We start from the raw sequence: 22411 nt of genomic DNA, 5'->3' as shown, positions 1-22411 counted from the left end.
TCTTTCGACACAAGAGGAAGTTGTAAGTAAGCAAACACTGGTGAGCAAAGAAGCCAGTGAAACTTACTGTTAATGCATACGGTAAAAAAATGAATCTCTTAAAGCCACTGAATTGAACACTTAAAAGTGGTTAAAATGGCATATTATATCTATAAACATATTTACCACAATAAAAAAAGTCCCAGTTGTTTCTACCAGGGAGGGGAGGCTTTCGATGGGGTGGGGTGGGGAGAAGGGAAGGCTTGCCAAGGTTTTTTACTTCAGGAGAATAATACATATATAGATTAACTCTAAACACTGATCTAAAAAAGGCATCAGCAAACTTTTTCTGTAAAGGGCCAGAAGGTAAATACTTTCAGCATCACAGGCCACAGTCTGCATTGCAACTACTCAAGTCTGCTGCTATAGCAGGAGGGCAGCATAGACAATATGTCCACGAATAGGCATGGCTGTGTTGCAATAAAACTTTATTTATAAAAACAGGAAGCAGGCTGGGTCTGCAGGCTGCAGTGTGTCAGGTCCTGACCTAAAACATACATGTGTTTGTAAGTGTGTGTGCGTTTTTAAATATCCTTGTCATAAATTTAAGAGTAACAAAAACATGTGAGATCTGCATAAAGAAACTAGAAACATAGATGTAAGCACAGATATGCCATCTGGGGGAAGAGCATCCCAGGAAGAAGGAATGGCCAGTGCAAAGGCCCAGAGGTAAGTATGTAGCTGGCATGTTTTCGAACAGTTGGAAGGCCAGTGAGGCTGCAGGGGAGTGGGGGTACTGGTGAGGAAGGGGGAGAGGGGTGGAAAATGAGGTTGCACAGCTGGCCAGGAGTCAGATCCCCGAGGCCATGGTAAAGCAAGGGCTCTGGGACTGATCCAGAAAGAAACTCCCTTTGCCTTGTTCAGCCCTATTACTATAAACACCACCATAGACAGGAACGGGTCCGGGAACCAGCCAAGAAGAAGCAATAAGGACACGATTTGGGTGGTTGTATGCTTTTTTTCTGAAAACCTCAGGGTCATCTAGCACACATAATGCCTTTGTGGAAATCACAAAAAGGCACCACCTCTCAGCCCATGAATGGCCCAAAGCACTTCCTCCACCTCCTTTTGGGTGGCTGAATTACAAAAATGTACCTCCTCCCCCTGACTGATGCAGAGGGTATCATAGCTCAAAGTCTGACTCATGCAAACACTGGATGATTTCAGTCCCTACACAACAACTCAGCCAGGAACCTTTGTGCAGTGCACAACCTGCACATCTGTACATCTCATAACTGAGAACTATGTTAATCCTCAGGCTGGCAGCAATTGGGAATTTTACTTTGAGCAAAAGGCGGATGTATTCAGTCACTGTATCTTCTCAGGGCTCTTTGGATTTTACGGCTGTTAACCCATATCACACGAACACACTGTACTCTTGAAATTCTCTCTGGAAAACAGAACTCTGGTACTCGAGTGTAACCGTTTCTAGCTCCCACCCCATTTCCCTCCGCAGAGACGGAGGCTAGCGGCGGAGGCGACACACCTACCGGATGAGGAGGATATAGACTTCGTGCCTCGGCATCTCATACCGCTCCACCAGCCCGAACATGGAGTAGAAGCGTGGCACGGCCAGGTTGATGCAGGACACGACGAAAGGCAGTAGCAGCACCGCACCGGGGTTCCTGTGGCTCTGTAGGAACTGCAGGGCATGCAGGGAGAGAAGCGAGACGCCCGCTGCGTGCTGGACCCCCTCTCTGCCTCCCTCGGAAGAACCCCCCATGATGGAAAGAGCCCAGAAGTAGCTCCTCCGGGGGTAGCTATGAAGCGACCGTTCATTGAGCGCTCACCCTGCACCAAGGGTTACTCACTCCATTATCCTCCCTGCAGCCCAGCAGGTGGGTCTCAACAGACTTAACTAACGGGCAAACCGAGGCTCAGAGAGGTGAAGACGCTCGCCCAGGGTCACCCAGCCAGGAAGTGGCAGATTTGAAGCCAGGTCTATCTGACTCAGGGACCTGAACTCAGACAGCCATTTGGTGACTTCTCCTTTCCTTACAAAGAGGTCTGGGAAACGAGAATGTGCTCCCTGGCTGTTGGAGCAAAGGCTTGAGTCTGCGAAGCTACAGCACAAGGGTACCCATCACCGTGGAATTTCGCCGGCCCTCTCCTGCCCGGCCTTGTTCGTTTTCACCAGGTGCTGCCTGTCCTGGGTCACCCAACTAGGAGGAAGGGGAGCCTCGGCGAGCCATGCCACACCTTAGTATGAGGTACCCTTCCTTCATGTGGATGCCACCGTGGCGTCTGGCTCGGAGGGGAGGCTGCTGGACTGCCCCTCTGCCAGCATCCTTGGAGTGGGGGATGACAGCTGATTTATCTGATGTCTCACAACAGAGTGTAGCCTGGGTTCAAATGCTGCCCCCGCCCTGCGATTATGAGCTGCAAGGTCTAGGTCAGGTGCATAGCTCCTCTGAGCCACTTTCCCTGTCTGCATAATGCGAGGTTGTCACATAATGCACAGAGACCTTGCAAGAATTAAAAGAGACCAAATCAGGTGAGGTCTGGTCCCTAAACGACACAGCCGAGGGCACAGTTCAGGTGAAACTATAGTTGCCAATGAATGTGGCCCCGGGAGGCATGCAAGTGACCAAGCCCGCCAGGCAAGCGGCAGGTGCTCCAACAGCGGGCTGCTCCCACCGCCCCTCCTCCTCGGGCCCTCCATCACTTCAGGGGGGCGTGGAGAAAACCCGCCGGGTGACGAAGAAACTCAGACCACAGCTGCCCTGTCACAGCTCCCACCCTAGGTAGGCAATGCCAGGCTCCTGAAGACTGTGACTCGGTTTCTCCCTTTCAGGGCACACCTTCGTATCATTAGGGGCAAATCCTTAGGCTTGTATAATCCCACACCCTTTTTCTTGCTGGCTGCTCCTCCACTTGGTCATCCGTTTGGTTGAGCACCTACTGTGTACCAGGCATTGGCCAGGTGCCTGGCTACAGTCTTTTGAAGAAACAGATGTGTGAACAAGCATTTTCAATGCTGCATGTGACAAGTGCACAGGGACAGCCTGCAGAGTCAAGGGCATCTAACGCAGCTTAGTGAGGGTGGCGTTGGTGAGAGAAAGCTTCCTGGAGGAGGCATCAGCCATGCTGGGGTCTAGAGGAGGAGGAGCAGTTTGCCACACGAAGGGAAGTGGGGAGTGGAGAATGAACTGCATGTTTCCTGTCTAGAGATGAGGAAAAGCATGGTGTGTTTAGGGACCTATGGACACGCCATTTAGTGTTGCTGGTGTGGGACGTGAGTGGTGTGGGGTGTTGAAGGTAGAGATGTGTGGGCAGGGGTCAGATCACAAAAGATCTACCAATCAAGCCACAGAGGACAGATTTTATATTGGGGGCAATGGGAAGCCATTAAAGAAAGTGACACCATCAGACCAACCTGCACCACGATTCTAGAGGTCAGCAAACTGGCTACAATGAGCCCCATTTTCCAGAGGAGGAAGATGAAACTATGGAAAAACAGTACTTTGCCCAGACTACCTAGTTAAATTAGACTCAGTTATATCATGAAAACTAAAAGAACGAACATTCCTTCCGCACCCACAGAGCCAGGCGCTGGGGAGACTCCACATAACTTTTCTCTGGTCCTGACCACACACCTACAGAGCCAGGTGCAATCAGGACCATGTTCCAGGTGAGGAATTCCGGGCTCGGAAAGATGAAATAACTCACCAACATCCCTCAGGTCACAAGACTTATTGTCTACTCGGTGCTGGGGGCTGTGGGAGGCATTATGGATGTGATAATAAAGGAAGAAACCAGAACTTGATCCCAGGTCTGCGGCCGAAATTTCTACTTCTCCACTAGCCCAGAGCACACGCGTCACCTGGGACAATGTGACGATGCAGATTCTGAGTCTGCAGAGGGAGGGACCCAAGAGTCTGCCTATTTAACAAGCCTCTAGGTGACGCCGATGCTGCTGGCCACAGACCCCGGTTTGAGCAGCGGGCTCGCCTCCACGCGCCCCTCCAGCACCCCCTCCATTTGCCTGGACCCAGGTGCCCCTAGCTTTCTGGTTACCTGGGAGTTGTTGTCAGCCAGGTAATAAACGGCTACACAGCAGGCGATGGCCACCCCGGTAGAGACAACCCAGGCTGCCAGGTGGGCAGAGAAGCGGATCAGCTGCTGATTGAGCGTTAACTTGACGTTCTCCTGACGGATTTCGGACAGGTTCTCCTGTAAACACAAGCAAGTCAAGTTCACTCACAGAGCCCCCTCCACTGCTAGCAAAGACCCCCACCACCACCACCCCGGTGGATACTCGCCGTTCCCAGAGACTCAAATCCACCCCAGATCCACAGGCGAGATAGAGGGGAAGTTCACCATGAAGATGGATTGTGGGAGACCCGCGGGAAAATCTCAAATGGGCCAAGAACCCCCATCCCCGCCTCAGACGCCTTCTCCATCTTAGGGGAACAGCCAGGACGAACAGATTGGAAGCGTGCTCCTAGGGAAAGGACACTGAGATCGCAGAGCTTGAAGAACGAGGCTGGGTGTCTACACCAAGGAAGAAGCTAGCGTCTGCAGTCCTCTTGTCAAAGCCCCTTGGCTTGTAAATTCCGCCCGCTCTTTCTTTTTCATAAGTTTTTTTCTATAGACCAGGGTTTCTCACCCTCAGCACTGTTAACGTTTGGGGCCAGATAATTCTGTGTGGCGGCAGCTGTCCTGTGCATTTCGGGATGTTCAGCCACATCTCTGGCCTCTACCAGCTAGATGCCAGTAGCGCCCACTCCTCAATTTGGTAACAACCAAAAAAAATCTCCAGACATCGCCACATGTCCCCTGAGGGGCAAAACCACTGCATAAATTGAACCACAGTTGAAAACCACCGCATAAATTTTTTGTGCCTGAGGAAGATTGGTCCTGCGCTAACATCAGTGCCCATCTTCCCCTATTTCACGTGGGACGCCACCACAGCATGGCTGAATGAGTTGTCCTAGGTCCGCGCCTGGGATCCGCATCTGTGAACCCCGGGCTGCCAAAGCAGAGCCACGCGAACTTAACCAGCATGCCACCAGGCCAGCCCCAAAAACCACTGGATAAAATTTTAAACCTGGAACTCTGAGGTCAAAAAGTATTTAGTAAGTCTTTACCAGTAACCAAGCCACCACATCAAGTGAAAATGTCCATTTCCCCACACTGTCACCAGCACTGGGCATTATGAATATTTTTAGTTCTTTTTTGCCAATCTCGTGGGCAATAAAAAACAGTTCATTATTACTTTTTTTTTTTTTGAGGAAGATTAGCCCTGAGCTAACATCTACTGCCAATCTTCCTCCTTTTTTTTGCAGAGGAGGACTGGCCCTGAGCTAACATCCGTGCCCATCTTCCTCTACTTTATACGTGGGATGCCTACCACAGCATGGCTTGCCAAGTGGTGCCATGTCCGCACCCGGGATCCGAACCAGGGAACCCCAGGCCGTCAAGAAGCAGAACGTGCACACTTAAACGCTGCGCCACTGGGCCGGCCCCCATTATTACTTTAATACAGTTACAGACACCCCGAAGGGAGGAGGAAGCCTGGCTGCGAGAATGGGCACAGAAAGCAGGCTCGCCTTACCCTTATCTCGGTGCTAAGATTCTTCTGTTTCAGCTTGACAGCTTTCTCATGAGTGACGGTGAAGTCCCAGCAAAAGATAAGTTTAGCGATCCCTCTGGAGTAGATGTGGGGGTTAATGAAATTGTTCCGGAAGTACCGCGCCATGCTAGGAAGGCAGAAACCAAAACACGCGAGGGTTACTAGGACAGGCACTGGGCATGTAGGGGTTAGAACAAAGGAAAGTTCTGTCATGAACGTGGAAGGCAACATGTGAGAGTTGGCCCCAAGTTCTGGAACAGACCAGGAGGGAGCGTGATGGTTAAGAGCCCTGGCTTCAGGATGTGACAGGCCTGGCTTACCATCCTGGTTCGCCAGCTGGGGCATCTTGGCCATTTTAGCTGTTCTGAGCCTCAGTTTCCACATCTATATAATGGGGATAGTAACAGTACTCACCTGATAGTTCTTACGAGAGCTGGATTAGTCTCCTATGGCTGCTGTAACACACTGCCCCAAACTTAGCGGCTTAAAACGACATACACTTCTTATCTTACTGGAGGTCAGAAATCAGAAATTGGCAGAGCTGTGTTCCTTCTGCGGGCTCTGGGAGTGAATCTGTTGCCTTGCCTTGGCCAGCTTCTAGAGGCCTCCTGCATTCCTTGGGTTGTGGCCCCTTCTATCTTCAAAGCCAGCAGAGGAGCATCTTCCACTATCTCTCTGACTTTGACCCTCCTGCCTCCCACCTGTAAGGACCCTGGTGATGACACTGGCCCATTTTAAGACCCTGAACTTAATGACATCTGCAAAGTCCCTTTGCCAGGTAAGGCAAGATTCCCAGGTTCTCAGGATGAGGATGTGGACATCTTTGGGACATGGGGGCATTACTCGGCCCCCCACAAGAGTCAACGCAGCGCTCAGAGCAGTAAGGCGGCTGTATCATCATGGGGACGTCAGCAGGACTCAGTGACATCAGACCCAGGAAGCACTCAGCACTGAGGCTGGCACGTGAAAAAGGCTGAAGAGAACGCACAAGACCTTCCCAAAATATGCCACCACTGAGTACTAGCAGCTTAAGAAATACTTCCTAGTTTGCTAGGACAAAATGAAATCTCATTTCACTTTGAACTTTTGTGCTGGCTTGTTATGCCAGGTTGTTACGGACTGAATTGTAGCCCTAAAAATTCACATGTTGAAGTTTTAACCCCCAAGATGTCAGAAAATGACTGTAATAGGAGACAGGGTCTTTACGGAGGTAATGAAGTTAAAATGAGGTCGTTAAGGTGGGCCCTGATCCAATATGACTGATGTCCTTATAAAAAGAGGAAATCACGACTCAGACATGCCCGGAGGGAAGACCGTGTGAGGACACAGGGAGAAGACGGCCGTCGACAAACCAGGGAGGGAGGCCTCAGAAGAAACTAACACCTTGATCTTGGCCTTCCAGCCTCCAGAACTTGAGAAAATAAATGTCTGTGGTCTGAGCCCTCTGGTCTGTGATACTTTGCTATGGAAGACCTTGTAAATTAATACAGAGGCTTGACAATTGTCAGTTGACCGTTGTCCATCCACATAAAGACGTGAATCATTACGTCCTTATTTTCAGACTGACCGATTTCTTTAGAAGAACACCCAAACCTCTCTTCCTCCATCCAAACTTATATTTCACGCTTTTAGGCATGATCAGACAGCAATAGAAAAGTCGACACCACAGAGAAACTGTTTCCTGGGGAACCTTTGGATCTCTCGAATTTTGCCTAAATCTAAGAAGAGCTTAGAATCAGGAAAGGCAGACGCCCCGTACCTGAACAGCAAACTGAAGAAGCAGATGATCAAACACACCCCGATGGTGAAGATGTAGGCCAGCTGCATGTTGTAGGATGCCCCGCCCTTCCCGTGCTGGATCGTGGAGTTGGTGTAAAAGCCGTAGTACATTACCGTGTCCCGGAAATAACCCTGAAAGGGACAAGAAGCCCTAGGTCAGGGCATCTCTCGAGAAAACAATAAATGACTACGGTCAGAGGGGGTGACCTCTTCCGTCTGCAAGACGCTTGGACCAGTGAGTTTAGACACTTTGCCAGGAAACAGACACGCCAGGGCACTGAGAATCTGGACATTTTATCACCGGGCTCTCGGGGTCGGAAAGGAACCCCAAACCAACATAACTTTACAATGGGGGACCCAGCTGTCACCGCCTGGACCAAGTGACCAAGAGAAGCAAGACCAAAAGCAGGAGAGCCAGCCATCACGTGCCTCTGTCACCCACGAAGTATTACGGTCACACATGTTTAAAGTGAAACAAATCAAGCCTGTAGGTCTAAATTTTAATTTACAGGGAAGAAGCGCCTGGAGGAACAAATTAGAGAAATCATGAGGCAACAATGGGACAATTCCAGAAGGGAGGACATTGGCGTCTACACGACAACTGACCTGATTTCTGCAACAAGTGAATGTGAAGAAAAAAGGACCCTGGGACTCAGGAGATTATTCTCGATTATTAGAGACTTCAGAGAAAAAAACAACTGAATGCAAAGCGTGTCCTTCCTGGGATCCTGGTCTGAACAAGCAAGCTATGCGAGACATTTGGGGACAACTGGGAAATTCTGAATGTGGTTTGGATTTTAGATGAGATTAATTTTTAATTTTGCTCGGTGTGACAGTGTACAGTGATTGCGGGAGAGTGTCCTTATCTTTCAGAGATGCATGTTGAAGAAATTCCGAGTGAAATGTCCCCGTGTCCGTAATTACTGTAAAACGCTTCCAAAAAGAATACGGCAGAATATGGCAAAATGTTAACAGTTTAAAACCTACATAATAGGTATATGGGTGTTTATTTTCCTAGTCTCTATTTTCCTGTAGGTTTGAAATTTTTCATAATAAAATGTTTCACATATAAAAATATACATAATAAAAAGAAAAAATTAAGGAGAAATTTATGCAATAATTCCATTTGAATGTGTCTATCCCAAGGAAAAAATTTTAAACAGAAAAAGAAATAAAAAAGATGAACGGAAGAATCTTACTTGGAACATTTTATGGCAAAAGTCAGCAAACTGTCTGTAAAGAGCCAGATGGTGCGTATCTTTGGCTTGGCAGGCCAGGACGCCACTGCACAGCCACTCTTCTCTGCCTTGTAGCACGAAAGCAGCACAGACACATAAACAAGTGGGGGTAGGCTTGTTCCAAAAGAACCTTATTTATGGACCCCGAAATTTGAATTTCCTATAGTTTTCATGTTTCACAAAAAGTTGTCCTTCTTTTGATTTTTTTTTCAACCATTTAAAAATGTAGAAACCCATCTTAGTTTGCAGGCTGTTCAGCAACAGGTGGCAAGCCAGATTTGGCCCTCAGGCTATACTCTGCCCAGCCTGGTCTACAGAATCTCAATGGTAGAAATCTCTTCTAGAAGGGAAACTCACGAGGCAGGAGCTATATGCCTCCATAGGGAGCTGGGTAAATAAATTATGATTGCTGTTAAAAATGATAATAATGTGGATTTATATAGATGCTCAAGACACATAGTTAAGCAAAAAATGTTGCAAAGCAAGACTTGTAATATCCTACCCTCCTTCAGTTTTTTAAAAGAACGTGTATCTATCTATCTACCTAAGTATACATACGCGCATGTATGTATGTATCTACCTATGTTTGTACAGGAAGAAAAACGGTGGACAAAGATACACTCCAAACTGGAGAGTTCGACAAGGGATGAAGGGCACAACAAACTTTCTCTTAGTTTGTTCTCTTCTATAATAGTGATGAAAATAATAAGAATAATAAGTTTTTAGGGCCAGCCCGGTGGCACAGCGATTAAGTGTGCATGTTCCTCTTTGGTGGCCTGGGGTTTGCTGCTGTGGATCCCGGGTGCGGACATGGCACCGCTTGGCAAGCCATGCTGTGGCAGGCGTCCCACATATAAAGTAGAGGAAGATGGGCACGGATGTTAGCTCAGGGCCAGTCCTCCTCAGCAAAAAAAAAAGAGGAGGATTGGCGGCAGATGTTAGCTCAGGGCTAATCTTCCTCAAAAAAAAAAAGAAGGAGAAGAAGAAGTTTTCACATATTGAGGAATATGGAGAAGCCGTTCTGGATTAAAACTGACTCAGCCTAACACTTGTTTTTCCCAGAGCAGCCTGACTTCTGGCCTGCCAAACACACACTGTCCATCTGCTTCAGATGTTTTCCCAAAGCAGAGGATGCCCTCTTTAAAGACAGGGATGAGCCTCCCATTCTCTGATGCCAAGACCAGCACTGCTTGGAAGACAAGCTTTTCTTTCCAGAAAACCAGGACCAACCTGGCCTGCTGTGCACACGCTAAACTGCAGCAAAACATCTCCTTGTGACTTTGAGGGAAAAAAACTGTATTCCTGTCGTGTCTGATGTATGTTTGTTCTGAAACGGTAGATAACCACGCTGTAAACCACACTTCTCGAGTGCTCTCTTCCCCGGCGGAGACTGCACTTCCGGGCTAGTCCTCAGCTTGGCTCAGCTCAACATCACCTTATGTTTCTAACCTATAGATTGGTAGTTGACTATTTGCGTTGACAGTAGGAATTTTTCAAAAGGAACATTGTATTTTGTAGAAAGAAAAACTGAAAAGAAAGAAAAGGCAGATGAACACCACATATTAGGTGAAAGAAAGCAAGTCGTAGACAGTATATATGAAGAGTTTGTCTCTTAAAAAAAGAAAAGGATGTTTATGTACATGCACATCTGTGTCCCGTCTGTGTGCAGAAAAGAGGATTGTGGACAGCAACATAAACATTAACGTGGCTACCTCTGGAGACAGAAATTCCGCTATGCTGTGCATATGTTACTTTGGTGGGTGGGGATTTTAAACATCCACTGTCCCCATCAGTTGATTCCCGGGCAAACTGAGACATCAGGAAAGGTGACCAGCAAGGTATGTCCCCGGGTTTCCGACAGGTGAATTCTGCGGGGGACATAGAGAACTTACCGCCCCCGTGAAAAATTCCAACCCGGTGAACGGCAGGGTGTTCTTTTCGGCTACGGTAAACTGAGGGATTATGATGAAGCTGAAGGTCACGATGAACGAGAAAATGTTGAACTTCAAAAGCCACCTCAGAAAGTTGAAATAGGAGAGGACGCTGGTTCCAAACTTGCCTCCGATGACCTTGAGCGTCTTCTGCCACAGGCTGACGGAACTGAGCAGCTCCGACAGGCTGTTTTTGGATCTCCGGTATGCCTGGGGTTGGGACACAAAACTCGCGGCTTGACATGCCCTCAATAAAAAGCTACTGAGCAGGTCCTACAATAGCAAAACCAGCCACCGTTTCTAGAGCATTCCAATGTGCCAGGCACCGTTTGCAAACATTATCTCTTTAATCGGCAGGACCACCCCCAAAAGTGAGTGCAATTATTACCGTCCCAGGTTTGCTGTGGAAGGTGACACGCACAGGGGCTGATTTACCCAAACAACTCAGTGCCTCATGGACCTTCACACGCCGGCCTGGCACCATCACACCTAGACGGACCCAGTTTCTACGGCTTTCAATGAACAGCCCTGAATTGTGGTTCCTCTTCCCCGTGGGTCCCCCTTCATCCCCACTCTGCCACCTCGCTATTTCCACCCTACGCTGTGCCCATTTTACTGACTGCCATCAAGGCTGACTCACCAGTGAAATGGAGTTCAGACACTGCGCGCAGCAGCTGAGCTCAAAGATACCGTGGGAGCGCTTGCTCTTCTCTCTGTCAGCCACTTTCCTGTGGGGAGCAGCAGAAGACAGTGAGGGTGACCAATGCTGTAACGCATTCCTTCCCAAAATATGTACCGAGCGCCAACGATGTGCCAGGCACGGTCCCAGGTGGTGAGATAAAGAGACCGATTTCCCTGGCTGATGGAGCTGACACCCTAGTTGGAAAGAAAGAAAATAAACAATAAATATAATAAGAAAATGGGCAAATGATATAGGATATTCGAAGGTGCTTTGTACCACGGGAAAGAAAAAGGGAAAACAGAACAGTGTCAGGAGACGAGAAATGCTGGGGTGGGGGCCGTGTTACAACTTGAAATAATGAGATATTTGAGCAAAGACTCAAGAGAGGGGAAGGGTTAGTGGCACAGAAGAGGAAAAGCCCGGTGCATAGGGAACAGCCCATGTGAAGCCCAAGGAGGCCAGGATGGCTGGAATGGAATGAGAAGCAGGGAGGGAGGAGGGTAGGAACGATAACCATGGGGGAGGGGGAGGACGGTTCTATAAGTCAGTGGTTCTCTCCCTAGGGAGATTTCGCCCCCCAGGGGACATTTACCAACATCTGGAGACTTTTTTGGTTGTAAACTGGAATGAGCGGTGCTACTGACATCCAGTGGGTAGAGGCCAAGGATGCTGCTAAATGCCCTACAGTGACAGCCCCACGACAGACTGAACCAGCCCCAAATGCCAGGTGCACTGAGCTTGAGAAATCCTGCCCTAAAGTCTTTCTAGGCCATCATAAGGCCCTTACTTGGTGACTTGCAGCGTTTGAAACAGAAGAGTGCTTTCAGAAAGATCTAGCCACAGTTGGCGTCTTTCCCTTTCAATGAACTTATTACCTCTACTTTGCTCTGGTTCTCATTAGTCCACCCCAAACGCCCATCCCCGCATCACCATCTTCCAAGCCTCAGCCCAAATGTCCCCCGCTGCTTTGCCCAAGCCAACTGCATTACTCCTTCTGGTTCTCCCACTGCAATGGCCTTCAACTGGTCTGATTTTCTTTCTGTCATTTATAAGCTACTTGTTGACCAGTCTATCTTCCCTGCCAGACTTTGAAATGTATCTCTGCGACCTCAGAGCAATTGCATCGTGGAATTATTTATTAGCAATCATTGCATCCACTCTATCAGTTTCTACCAACTATTATGAACGGCAAAAAGAAAAAGAAAAAGGCTGAGGAATAGTAAATGTAAGGTCTGAAGGCTAAAACAGCCCTCACTCTTGTTAAGCTTCTGAGGTCTTTTTTTTGGGGGGTAAACTTTTAATTTTAGAATAGTTTGAGATTTACAGAAAAGTTGCAAAAACGGTATAGAAAATTCCCCTCTACTACTCACCATTTTCCCCTTGAACATCTTACATTTCCATGGTCGGTTTGTCAAAACTAAGGAACTCACGATGGTATGCTACAATTACCTAAGCGCCACACTATTCCGAATTCACTAGCTTTCCCGCCGATGTCCATTTTTCATTCCAGGATTCCAGCCTGGATACCACGTTGCATTCAGCTGTCATGTCTCTTTGTAATCCTCTAGTCTCCAACAGTTTCTCCAACTTTCCTGAATTTTGATGACCTTGCCAATTTTGAGTACTGTTGGGTATTTTGTAGAATGCCCCTCAATTGGGATTTGCCTGATTTTTTTTTCTCTGGTTAGACTGGGACTAGGGGTTTTAGGAAGAAGTACCACAGAGGGCATGTGTCTTTCTGATCACGTATCTCTGAGGATGCTAACTTTGATCACCTGGCCGAGGCAGCATCAGCCAGACTTCACCGCTGGAAATTTACCCTCCCTCCCTTTCCATCTCTATCTTTGGAAGCAGGTCGCTAAGCACAGCTCATGCTCCAGGCGAGAGGAGAGAGAAGCACTTACAAAGATTACTTGGAGTTCTCCTGTAGGGAGATTGTCTCTTCTCTGGTGTTTATTTATATCTTATCTTTCTGAGATGGGGCAAAAGCAGAAAATTGAGGTTTGCATGAAATCAAGGCAAGAAGAAGGGATTTTGGTCCATACCTAAGGTTCCTCTTCTCTTCCATGGTCCTTGGCTGGCTCCTGATGGCTTTAATTCTGTCTCTGGATGTCATGGGTATCAGAGATGCAATTAACTTTTGTCCTGCAGAAGAAAATAAACAGCGTTTAACATATCTTTTTCCTTTAACAGAATAATAGCATTTTAAAATATGGCACTGAAGTTAGAGCACGTTTTCACAAGAGCACAAAAAGAAAAGGATATACAGACTCAGGGATCCCAAAGGTCACAAATGAAAACAAGACTGCATGCCTAGGTGTTAACCTCACAGCCAAAGCAAATGATAATGTTTGCGTGCAATTCCAAGTCAACGTTTTCCTTTTTCCGATGACAAGAAATGTTTAGCAAAACCAACAAGACTCTGCACGTTTGGTCAGCCTCACTGTCCTCCTTCTCTTTAACCTCCTGCATCAATTTCTCTTGCCCTCCACACTCCAAACACCTTCTTTACATTTCTTGACTGTTGTCATATGCTGCCCCCTACCCCGGAATGCACTTCCCCCTTGTCTCCCGCTAACTCATAGCCACATTTTGGGTCACTGCGGTAGATACTGTTGGTTGCTACCCCAAAGTCATCTCTCCTTTTTAACAGAATCTCAATTTTGTTTAGGAATTTACGCCCCTCCCTCCCATGGCCCTGAGCTTCTGCAGGATGGGACCCGTTTCCAGGCGCTGGGGACAGGTCCTAACGGGCCCAAGCCGATCCTGACGGTCCTATCCCCCTTGCAGCTGACCAATTCAGGTATGGTTCTGTGAGAGGTGGTCTGCTGAGGAGCTTCTTGGAAAAGTTTCTTCCCTCTCAAAAAAGCAAAACTCAAAAAACAAGGAAAAGACAGATCCTTCTTCCTCTGGGTGGTGGTGTGTCCGCATGTGATGCCTGGAACTGCTGCCACCATCTTGTAACAGTGAGGCAGCCAGCTGGGGGGCCGGCTGGGGCAAGGATCGAGGGAGCTGGCCAGAACTCCTCATTTCAATGGCATAGTTGAGGTGGAGGGAGAGTCCCCACAAGAGGGCCACCAAATCACTCTGCTGAAGACAAGGAATTTGTATCTCTCCTGAGAGGGAAGGGGGAGTAGACAGAGAGCAAGAAAAGCGAAGGAGGGAGGAGGAAAAAACACGAGATACACAGAGACAGCAGCATAAGAAGAGATGCTCCAATCTCCGATAAAGGGCTAAACTCACAAAACGCTTTGGTGTAAACGGATTTTTTTTCTCTTAGAAATCACTGAGAGCGGCTGGACTTTATGCCTGGAGTATTAGAGAATGAAACAGAAACAGCATCCGTGTTTGACCTCAGGAGGAGGTGAGGCACGGAGGTCTCAGGTAAGACCTTGTTCCACGGTGGACTTAGCAGTGAGAAGCATCCTATGTAGCTGAATCCAGGGTGGGGAGGAATTGGACCAAAGCAGGCCAGTAGTTAAGGTGTGAGGCTTGGGAACCAGGCAGACCTGCAGACCTGCCAGGCGTGTGAAATGCGCTTGACCAAGGTAAGCTCTTGTTAGCGGTTAGATGCTCTCAAAGTGACCCCTTCCTCGGTCCCTAGCATCCTCAGGTCATCTACCAAACCTTCAACCTTTCTGATGTCTTAAAACTGTAAAACCCCGTGGACCAGCTGGAAGCCTTCTTCGCTCCTGCTCCACCCTCTTTGCCCCAGGGTCTGCTACCTTGCATGTTTTCATGTGAAGTACAAGGAATGTCTGTGCCCAGGCTTTCCGGGCTATGAAGGATCTGAGAAATAGAGTCATTCAAAGATGTTGGAAACCATAGCAACCGCCTGCCCTTTTTGTCATTCCAGTCGCTGAAACTCTGAGAGTCCGTCACACCGATGTCAGAAATGGAGGAGACCATGCTGAAGCTTGAGTTCACCAGTGTCTTTTCTGGAACAATCTGATTTGAGGATGGATGGCTTTGGACCCCCGATGGCACATTCTCGACCTCGATGATGATTTCGTTCACTTGGTCATCAGACAGCATCTCTCACCTTCTCCCAGTTTTGTTCTCCCAGGGGGTGGGCTTCCGATGACCTCATGCAGTAGTCGCACCGGCGTTGCCGGGAACCACGCAAAAAAAGTGATGACGATCACAAGGGGATGCCCCTTCACATTTTTTAAATGCCAGGATGAGATCGCCAAAGCCAGCCCCACACAAATCACAACGTAACCCCCCACATCGACACCAGAGGGGTCTCCTCATGAAGAGGTGTGTTTCGCTACAGAGACTTCTGTCTCCGTAGCTAGGTAAGAAATCTGAAACAGAATTCTTTATTAAAGACAATGGGATTCTAGAAACGGAGGCAGGAATTCTTCTAAATGACTCATAAACAAAGGGCAAGATTTTCTTTTTAATTTGACCTCCAGCCTGAAACTTATATTTTATATTTCTAATTTTATATGCCTATATATCCACATAGGTTCATAGTGAAACAATTACTATCTCCTGACTGTCTTGGGTAGTCCATGCTCCTATCTGTCTGCCTCCCAGTATCCATTCTCTCTTTGTTTCACACCAGAAGAAGCCTCCTTTACAAATCTCCCAGCTTCCTTTGCGGCTCAGGGTGGATCCTTTGTGGCTAAGGGTGGACTTATGACCCGATTTTGGCCAATGAGACATGTGGCTTCCAGGAATGTTCTTTAAAGGTGACAGTTTCCTGCTCCACACTTTGCCCATCACCATTTCTCCTTCTTCCTGACCAGAGGCTGCCATTTTGAAAGCAGGAGGGCCAACATTCACCTGCTAAGGATGGTGGAAAAAGAAGCTGTCAAAGGGGCCTCAGTCCTTGAGAACATCACGGGCAGAGCTGCCTACAAACTTTGGACTCCCTCCCTCCACACTTCTTGTTACATGAGACAAATCAATCCCTTTGCTGCTAAGCCACTGTCCCATTTCAGTGCCAGGTACCCGAACACAACTCCTATCCAACAGACCTGATTCAGAAATCACCGCGGCCAAGTTTATTTAATAGTCGGAGAAATGGAGGTGCAGAGAAATGACCTGACCCCCTCCTCATCACATTCTCGCTAAGCAGTAGGGTTAGACAGGCCTCTACTCCTTCTCTCCATCAATGATAATTCACGGTAACGACACTTGCCATTCCTGCAGGCCAAGTACTTGAGATAGAGTCTACCATTTAATTCCCATAATCACCCTATGACATAGGTCCTATAATCAACCCTATTTTATAGCTAAGAAAACTGAGGCTCCCAGAGCTTATTTGCCTAAGGTCACAAACCCAGCAAGTCGTAGGGCTGGGGGTCGCAGCCAGGTCTGTCTGGCCCAAAGGCCGGGCCTCAGGACCACTTCACCCTGGCCCTTTCCTGTACTGAGACGCTGATGTATCATTCATTCCTCCATAAATAAATGAATATTTGAGGGCCTCCTAGGTGCCAGGCGCTTCCTAGGTACACAGCAGAATCCAGTGAAGTGATGCTTTATCAGGAGGCTGTCCACCACTCAACTGTACGTGGTCTGAGAAACAAAACCAACGCAAAGCAAAATGGCGAAGAAAAAAAGACGGTGAAGAAAGCTCAGTTCCTCTTTGGGTCTTCCCTCTCTTTACTTCTCTCTGCCTTCTGAGGCCTCAGACCTCATGCTGCCTAGATAAAGCAGTCGCTAAAGTCTAAAGGCATCTCCTCTCCCTAGCAGCTAAAGCCATTCTCTGCTCCAGGGGGAACCGCATGGAGGGCACGACCGTTGACATGTCCATGGTCTTCTCGCCCAGTAGCAACAGAGACCCTGGTGGGAGATGCAGGCATCTTTGAGAAAACTCTTAAAGAACGAGGCTAAAGGTTATCCCACAGGCTCAGGAGCCGGAAGGGGAGAAAGAGTTTTAAGTCATGGGGCCCCTAGATTTGTGTTATTATATAGAAGACTCCGTTGGTTTACTCTTTGTTGTTCATAGATTTGCCTCTTGTTTCCAGAATTTTCTGACCTCTCTCCTCTTAATTTCTCAGTCTCTGCCCCAATCAGACCTTCATCACCACACATGGTGGGCCTTAGAGAGCTTCTGAACTGATTCCAAAGCCTTCTGTCTGTCACAAGTCCCATGGGTCCTATACTCCATTATCATAATAGTTCTATCAGGATTCAGAAAAATTTTGATCAATGCCCTGCCACCTCACCCACATGTGCTAGCCACGGGATGGACACGTGACCCAGTCTTCTTTCCTATGGTAAAGGTGCCCCAAATAGGGAGGGGCAGAGTCTTTCTTCAGCATTGACTGACAGACCCAGAGAGAAAGAAAGGCTGTCCAATGAGATTGCTGAGCTGAGGGTGTGTCACGAGGCCTGCTCTTGGTCATGTTCCCTGGCCCGTGGAGAAGGAAAGGAAATAAAAAATAAGAAATAAGCGAAGAAAGTACTGCATCAGTCACCACACCGGAGGCCAAGGGGAAATGGCAACCTCCGCATTACCTCAAACAGATTCCTTCTCCAGGGTTGAATTTTTGGTCACTGTCCATTTAAGCCTTACCTTGGGGTGACTTGTGCCAATCGTTCCCAGACAACGGCAGGTTCCCATTAGCTGGGCTGGGGCTGCCTTCACCCACAAACGCAGGGTTCACTGGAAGGAAGAGGCAGGAGACATCGTCAATCGTCCCACCACACTGATACCACTGAGCACATAAAGGTCAGCAAGACTGAGACCTTGACCTTGAGGTTCTAACAGACTAACAATTAAGCCCTTGGGTGGAAAGGAGGACACAAATACGAAAACAACGCTGTTAAATAGAAACAGCCAAGATCAATGCTTTCGGTGGATTATGTGCCATGGTTAAAAGTAACTGTTCCACGGAGATCCAGGACACACTTGAACATGTATAACTGAAGAACGAGTCTCACGAAGCAATACTTTGATTGACTACATAAACAGTGCTGTGATATAGGATTCTGTTCCACTCTTTCCGGTTTCATTTTTAAAAATTAATTTCACAACTTGTATGGGTTACAACTCAAGAGTTTGAAAAATGCTTGTCTAGGGGATGGGATGGGTACGCAGAGCACAGAGGACGTTTAGGGCAGTGAAAATACTGTGTGTGATACCATATAGATGGATACGCGGCGTTATACATTTCTCCAAACCCATGGAAGGTACACCACCAAGAGTGAACCCTGACGTAAACTACAGACTTTGAGCGATAACGAGGCGTCAGTGCACAGTCATCAACTGCAGCAAATGTCCCACTCTGGCGGGGCATGTTGATAATGGGGGAGGCTGTGCATGTGTGGGGTTAGGGGTATATGGGAAATCTCTGTACCTTCTCCTCAATTTTACTGTGAACCTGAAACTGCTCTAAAAAAAATTGTCTTGAGTAAAAAAAAATGAGCGAAAAAATAGATTGTCTAGATGGTTACAGAAGTTCCTTCCTATCTCAGCATTTTATGATGATGCATGAATCAACCTGGAATCTGGCATGATTTTCTCAGGAAGAGGGTCCATGCTCAGCATCTACATGACAGTGTCACATTTCAATGTATTTTTATTCAATCCACGGTAAATATTAAAGGTTAATCTCCTTAACAGAGAAAAGGGAGTACACTGGCTTCACCTGTTAGAGACGCACAAAATTACACTGCAGGAGGTTCTGGAACTTTTTGCTGGGGATCAATTCCCAGCTTTGCTACTTACTACGTGTGTGCCCCTGGGCATGTTACTTGAGCTCTCTGAGCTTCAATATCTTAGGCTCTAAAACAGGAATAATAATAGGATCTTCACATAAGATTGTTGGGGAATTGAATCAGTCAATACAGTAAAGTGCTTCAAATAATCCTGGACTACATATATATTATCCTGGATTATATATATATAATCCTGGACTATATACATAGATGTAATATATATCCTCAATGTATATTAACTATTGTGGTTAATTAATGGTTGTTCAGCAAATACTACCCTTCCCCCATCTTGGACCACCTTCATTGCAGCTGGCCTTGGTCACTGACTTGCTTTTACAATGGAACATGGCAGGGATGACAGTGTGCTAGTTCCAAGTCAAGGCCTCAGAGACACTGTGCCTTTCTGCCTGCCACTTTGAGACCTTCCAGCTTACGCAACGGGAAGAAAATGGTCCGGGTGGCTCACCTGCCAAGAAGGACAATCGACCTAAACAGAATCCGCGGTCTGGAGTCAAGCACAGCCAAACCCAACCTGGTTCTGCCAAACTCCAAGCAAACCGGCAGATGTGTGAGTGAGAAATAAATGCTTGTTTACTGGGTTTTTGGAGTTGTTTGTTATGCAGCATTACTGTGCCAATAACTAACTGATACATCCCTTACAGGTGCTGTTGCTATTAATTCATGTAGCACTGTTGAAGGACCTACTGTGTGCCAGGCACTGTGACACTAGGAAAATCACCTAGCGCCTTGGAGGATACCCAGATGAAGATGGGTTCTTCTTAAGGAGTGCAGTCTATGAGGATGGCATGGCACTGGACAAGTGAGTGCCCAGGGCTACAACCTTAGTCCTACCAAGGAGCCCAGCCAAGGAACCCACACTTAACGTGACTACTTTTTTTCTAAACATTTTAATTTCCAGGGTGGTATGGGGCTTGGTGGTCAGGAAATCTGTTTGCAGTTGTCCTGATCCAACCCAGCAGTAACGCAGGCTAAGAAACAGCTCAGGCTTTGGTTCAGAGAGACTAGATTCCGATGCTGGCTCTGTCAAGTTAGACCTGGGTGACCTTGGGCACATTTCTCTCTGAGCCTCAGCTTTCCCATCCGTAAACAGGGAGAGCAGTAGTGGCTGTCTGATGCTGGTTGTGCAGATTAAACAAGGCAATTAAAGTCCAGCACTTGGCAGAGCCTTCAGGCACGGGAAACACTCAAAACCTGCCTGGCATGATTAACTCCACTTGCACTGGGGGAGCGCAGTGTGTGTCAATTTTTTTAAATTATTGACTCCCTAAGGACTCTTTCTAGACATTTCTGCCTTATTGCCCTCCCCTGTGAAATTTTAAAACACAGATACACTGTATACCTGTTTATGTGCTACGTGTGATCTGTGCTTTATACGTAAAAAGAGGAAGATTTTTCTCCAGCCTTTCAAGAACAAGTTTCCCCCTTAGGACTGATATTGCCCCCGACTGGGAATGCATGGGGTAAAGGTTTGGAATAGCCTTAATGAATACTTTTTATTCAAATGTGTAACAGTCAGCATCTTCATTAGAGCGTAAGGCACCCCAGCCCCTCCTCTCTGCTTGCTCCAGACTCTCCCCATCCAGCCCTCAGGGCTCAGCGATCGGCCCTCTGTCCCAACCTCATTCTGTTCTTAGCTCAACACTCCCTCCTTTTTCTGGCCCCAACAGCCTCTAAATCCCCAAAACACTGACTCCTGTGTAACAAAAAGGCTTCCTCTACCAGACAAGTCGCTTTTTCCTCTTGGAAGGCGAGAAGTTTAGAATCTCCTTAGCCTGGGTGGCGTGATTGATCACATATTCAGAGCCTGCTTGCTGATTTTCCTTCCTCTTGATGTGCTGATGTCACCTACCCATTTAGGCTTTAAGAAACATGAGGACAGAGCTGCTTCTTACTCCCTTTGTCCCCAGTAGGTTCCAAATACACAAGTGCTGACTGTCTGAACACTTTCATATGTGCGACACTAAAGCTGGCCACTGGCAGCCCCAAAAACTGAATCTAGCCTACCAGTGATTTTGTTTGTCTAGGTTGCTGTTTTTATTTTATTTCTTTTTCTTTTTTTTTGGTGAAGAAGATTCGCCCTGAGCTAACACCTGTGCCCATCTTCCTCTGCTTTGTATGTGAGATGCCTCCACAGCATGGCTGTTGAGTGGAGTGGGTTCACACCAGGAATCCAAACCTGCGAACCCAGGCTGCCAAAGCAGAGTGCATGGAACTTTCTTTTTTTAAATAGATTTATGTTTTCTTTTTTTTTCCTCTCTTTCAAAGATTGGCACCTGAGCTAACAACTGTTGCCAATCATCTCTTTTTTTTTAATAGATTTATGTTTTGGGGGTTTTTTTTTCTGCTTTATCTTCCCCAAATCTCCCCGGTACATAGTTGTATATCTTAGTTGCAGGTTCTTCTAGTTGTGGCATGTGGGAAGGCGCCTCAATGTGGCCTGACAAGCAGTGCCATGTCCACACCCAGGGTCTGAACCGGCAAAAACCTGGGCCACCACAGCGAGTGCGTGAACTTAACCACTCGGCCACAGGGCCGGCCCCGGAGCACATGGAACTTTTAACCATTTGGCCACAGGGCCAGCCCCCTGTTTTTATTTTTTTAAACTATTATTTTGCAGCCTGTGAAAATCAGGAGGTTTCACATAAAAACCTAGATTTCTGGCTTCCTTAGAAAAATCTGAGGATCCAGCCACACTGAGCCCAAATTTCCGCATAATTGCAATGGGCCGAACCTGAACATCGGCCACCTCATGCAGGCACAGGCTGCGCATGCCCAAATTTTTCATGGTCCCTACCTGGCCTGCTTTGATAATTGATGATACTGCTTATCTCTCTGGACATTGAGTTCTCTGCCCTTGTAAGGTGATGTTCAAGGGAGAAAGAATTAACCAATTCTTCTATTGCTGTAAATCCTTCATGATTGCTCCCCCAAGTCCACTGAATTGTCCTTTCTTCTCAGGATATGATCCTCATCTTAATAAATGCTTACCATAGCCATTTCCAGGAGCACCTGGCACAGAGCGGCCATATGGATTTGCCATCTCCATGGAATTCATTTCAATGCTTTCAGGGTAATCTTCATACTCTCTCTCAAGGATGCCCAAGGGGCCGTCACCCCCATGACGAAATGAGTGCTGGATTGAAGATGTTCTGTTGAGCAGTCTAAAATCCCAAAATGATGGATCAATATCTATCCAGCAGCATGGTAAGGAGAGTCATCCATCCACCCATCCATCCATTCATCCATCCCACAAATGCCAACTGAATGTCAACCACGTGTTAGGCATGGGCTGGGGTGAGGACGCAAAGGTAAAGACATGGATGTCTACCTCCTAATGCAACCTGGGAGAGCTCCTTAAACAGAGCCATAAGCAATTATAATACAAGTAGGAACTGGTGAGTATCAGAAGACAGGCCCAACGAGGTCAGAGGAAGGAGAAGAATTCTAGCTGGGAGTTTGGGAGGAAATCTAC

General features: G+C 47.4%; 1 protein-coding gene across 5 annotated transcripts in view; it reads right to left on the bottom strand.

The window, feature by feature from the left end:
* Positions 1-22411, bottom strand: part of TMC5 (transmembrane channel like 5) — a 74764-nt gene that overhangs the window by 20647 nt on the left and 31706 nt on the right. For all 5 annotated transcript variants that reach the window (XM_046665369.1, XM_046665364.1, XM_046665366.1 and 2 more), the window contains 9 exons: positions 21928-22100; positions 17774-17863; positions 13290-13389; positions 11203-11290; positions 10524-10772; positions 7374-7525; positions 5597-5741; positions 4057-4212; positions 1530-1681 (listed from right to left, as the gene is read on the bottom strand). In XM_046665369.1, coding sequence (XP_046521325.1) covers positions 1530-1681; positions 4057-4212; positions 5597-5741; positions 7374-7525; positions 10524-10772; positions 11203-11290; positions 13290-13389; positions 17774-17863; positions 21928-22100 — 1305 coding nt within the window. The remainder of the gene's footprint in view (positions 1-1529; positions 1682-4056; positions 4213-5596; positions 5742-7373; positions 7526-10523; positions 10773-11202; positions 11291-13289; positions 13390-17773; positions 17864-21927; positions 22101-22411) is intronic.

The sequence above is a fragment of the Equus quagga genome, chromosome 7 (assembly GCF_021613505.1).
Source record: "Equus quagga isolate Etosha38 chromosome 7, UCLA_HA_Equagga_1.0, whole genome shotgun sequence".
NCBI classification, from domain to species: Eukaryota; Metazoa; Chordata; class Mammalia; order Perissodactyla; family Equidae; genus Equus; species Equus quagga.
Note: the sequence above shows the minus strand (reverse complement) of the source record. Positions and strands in the feature narration are given on the sequence as shown.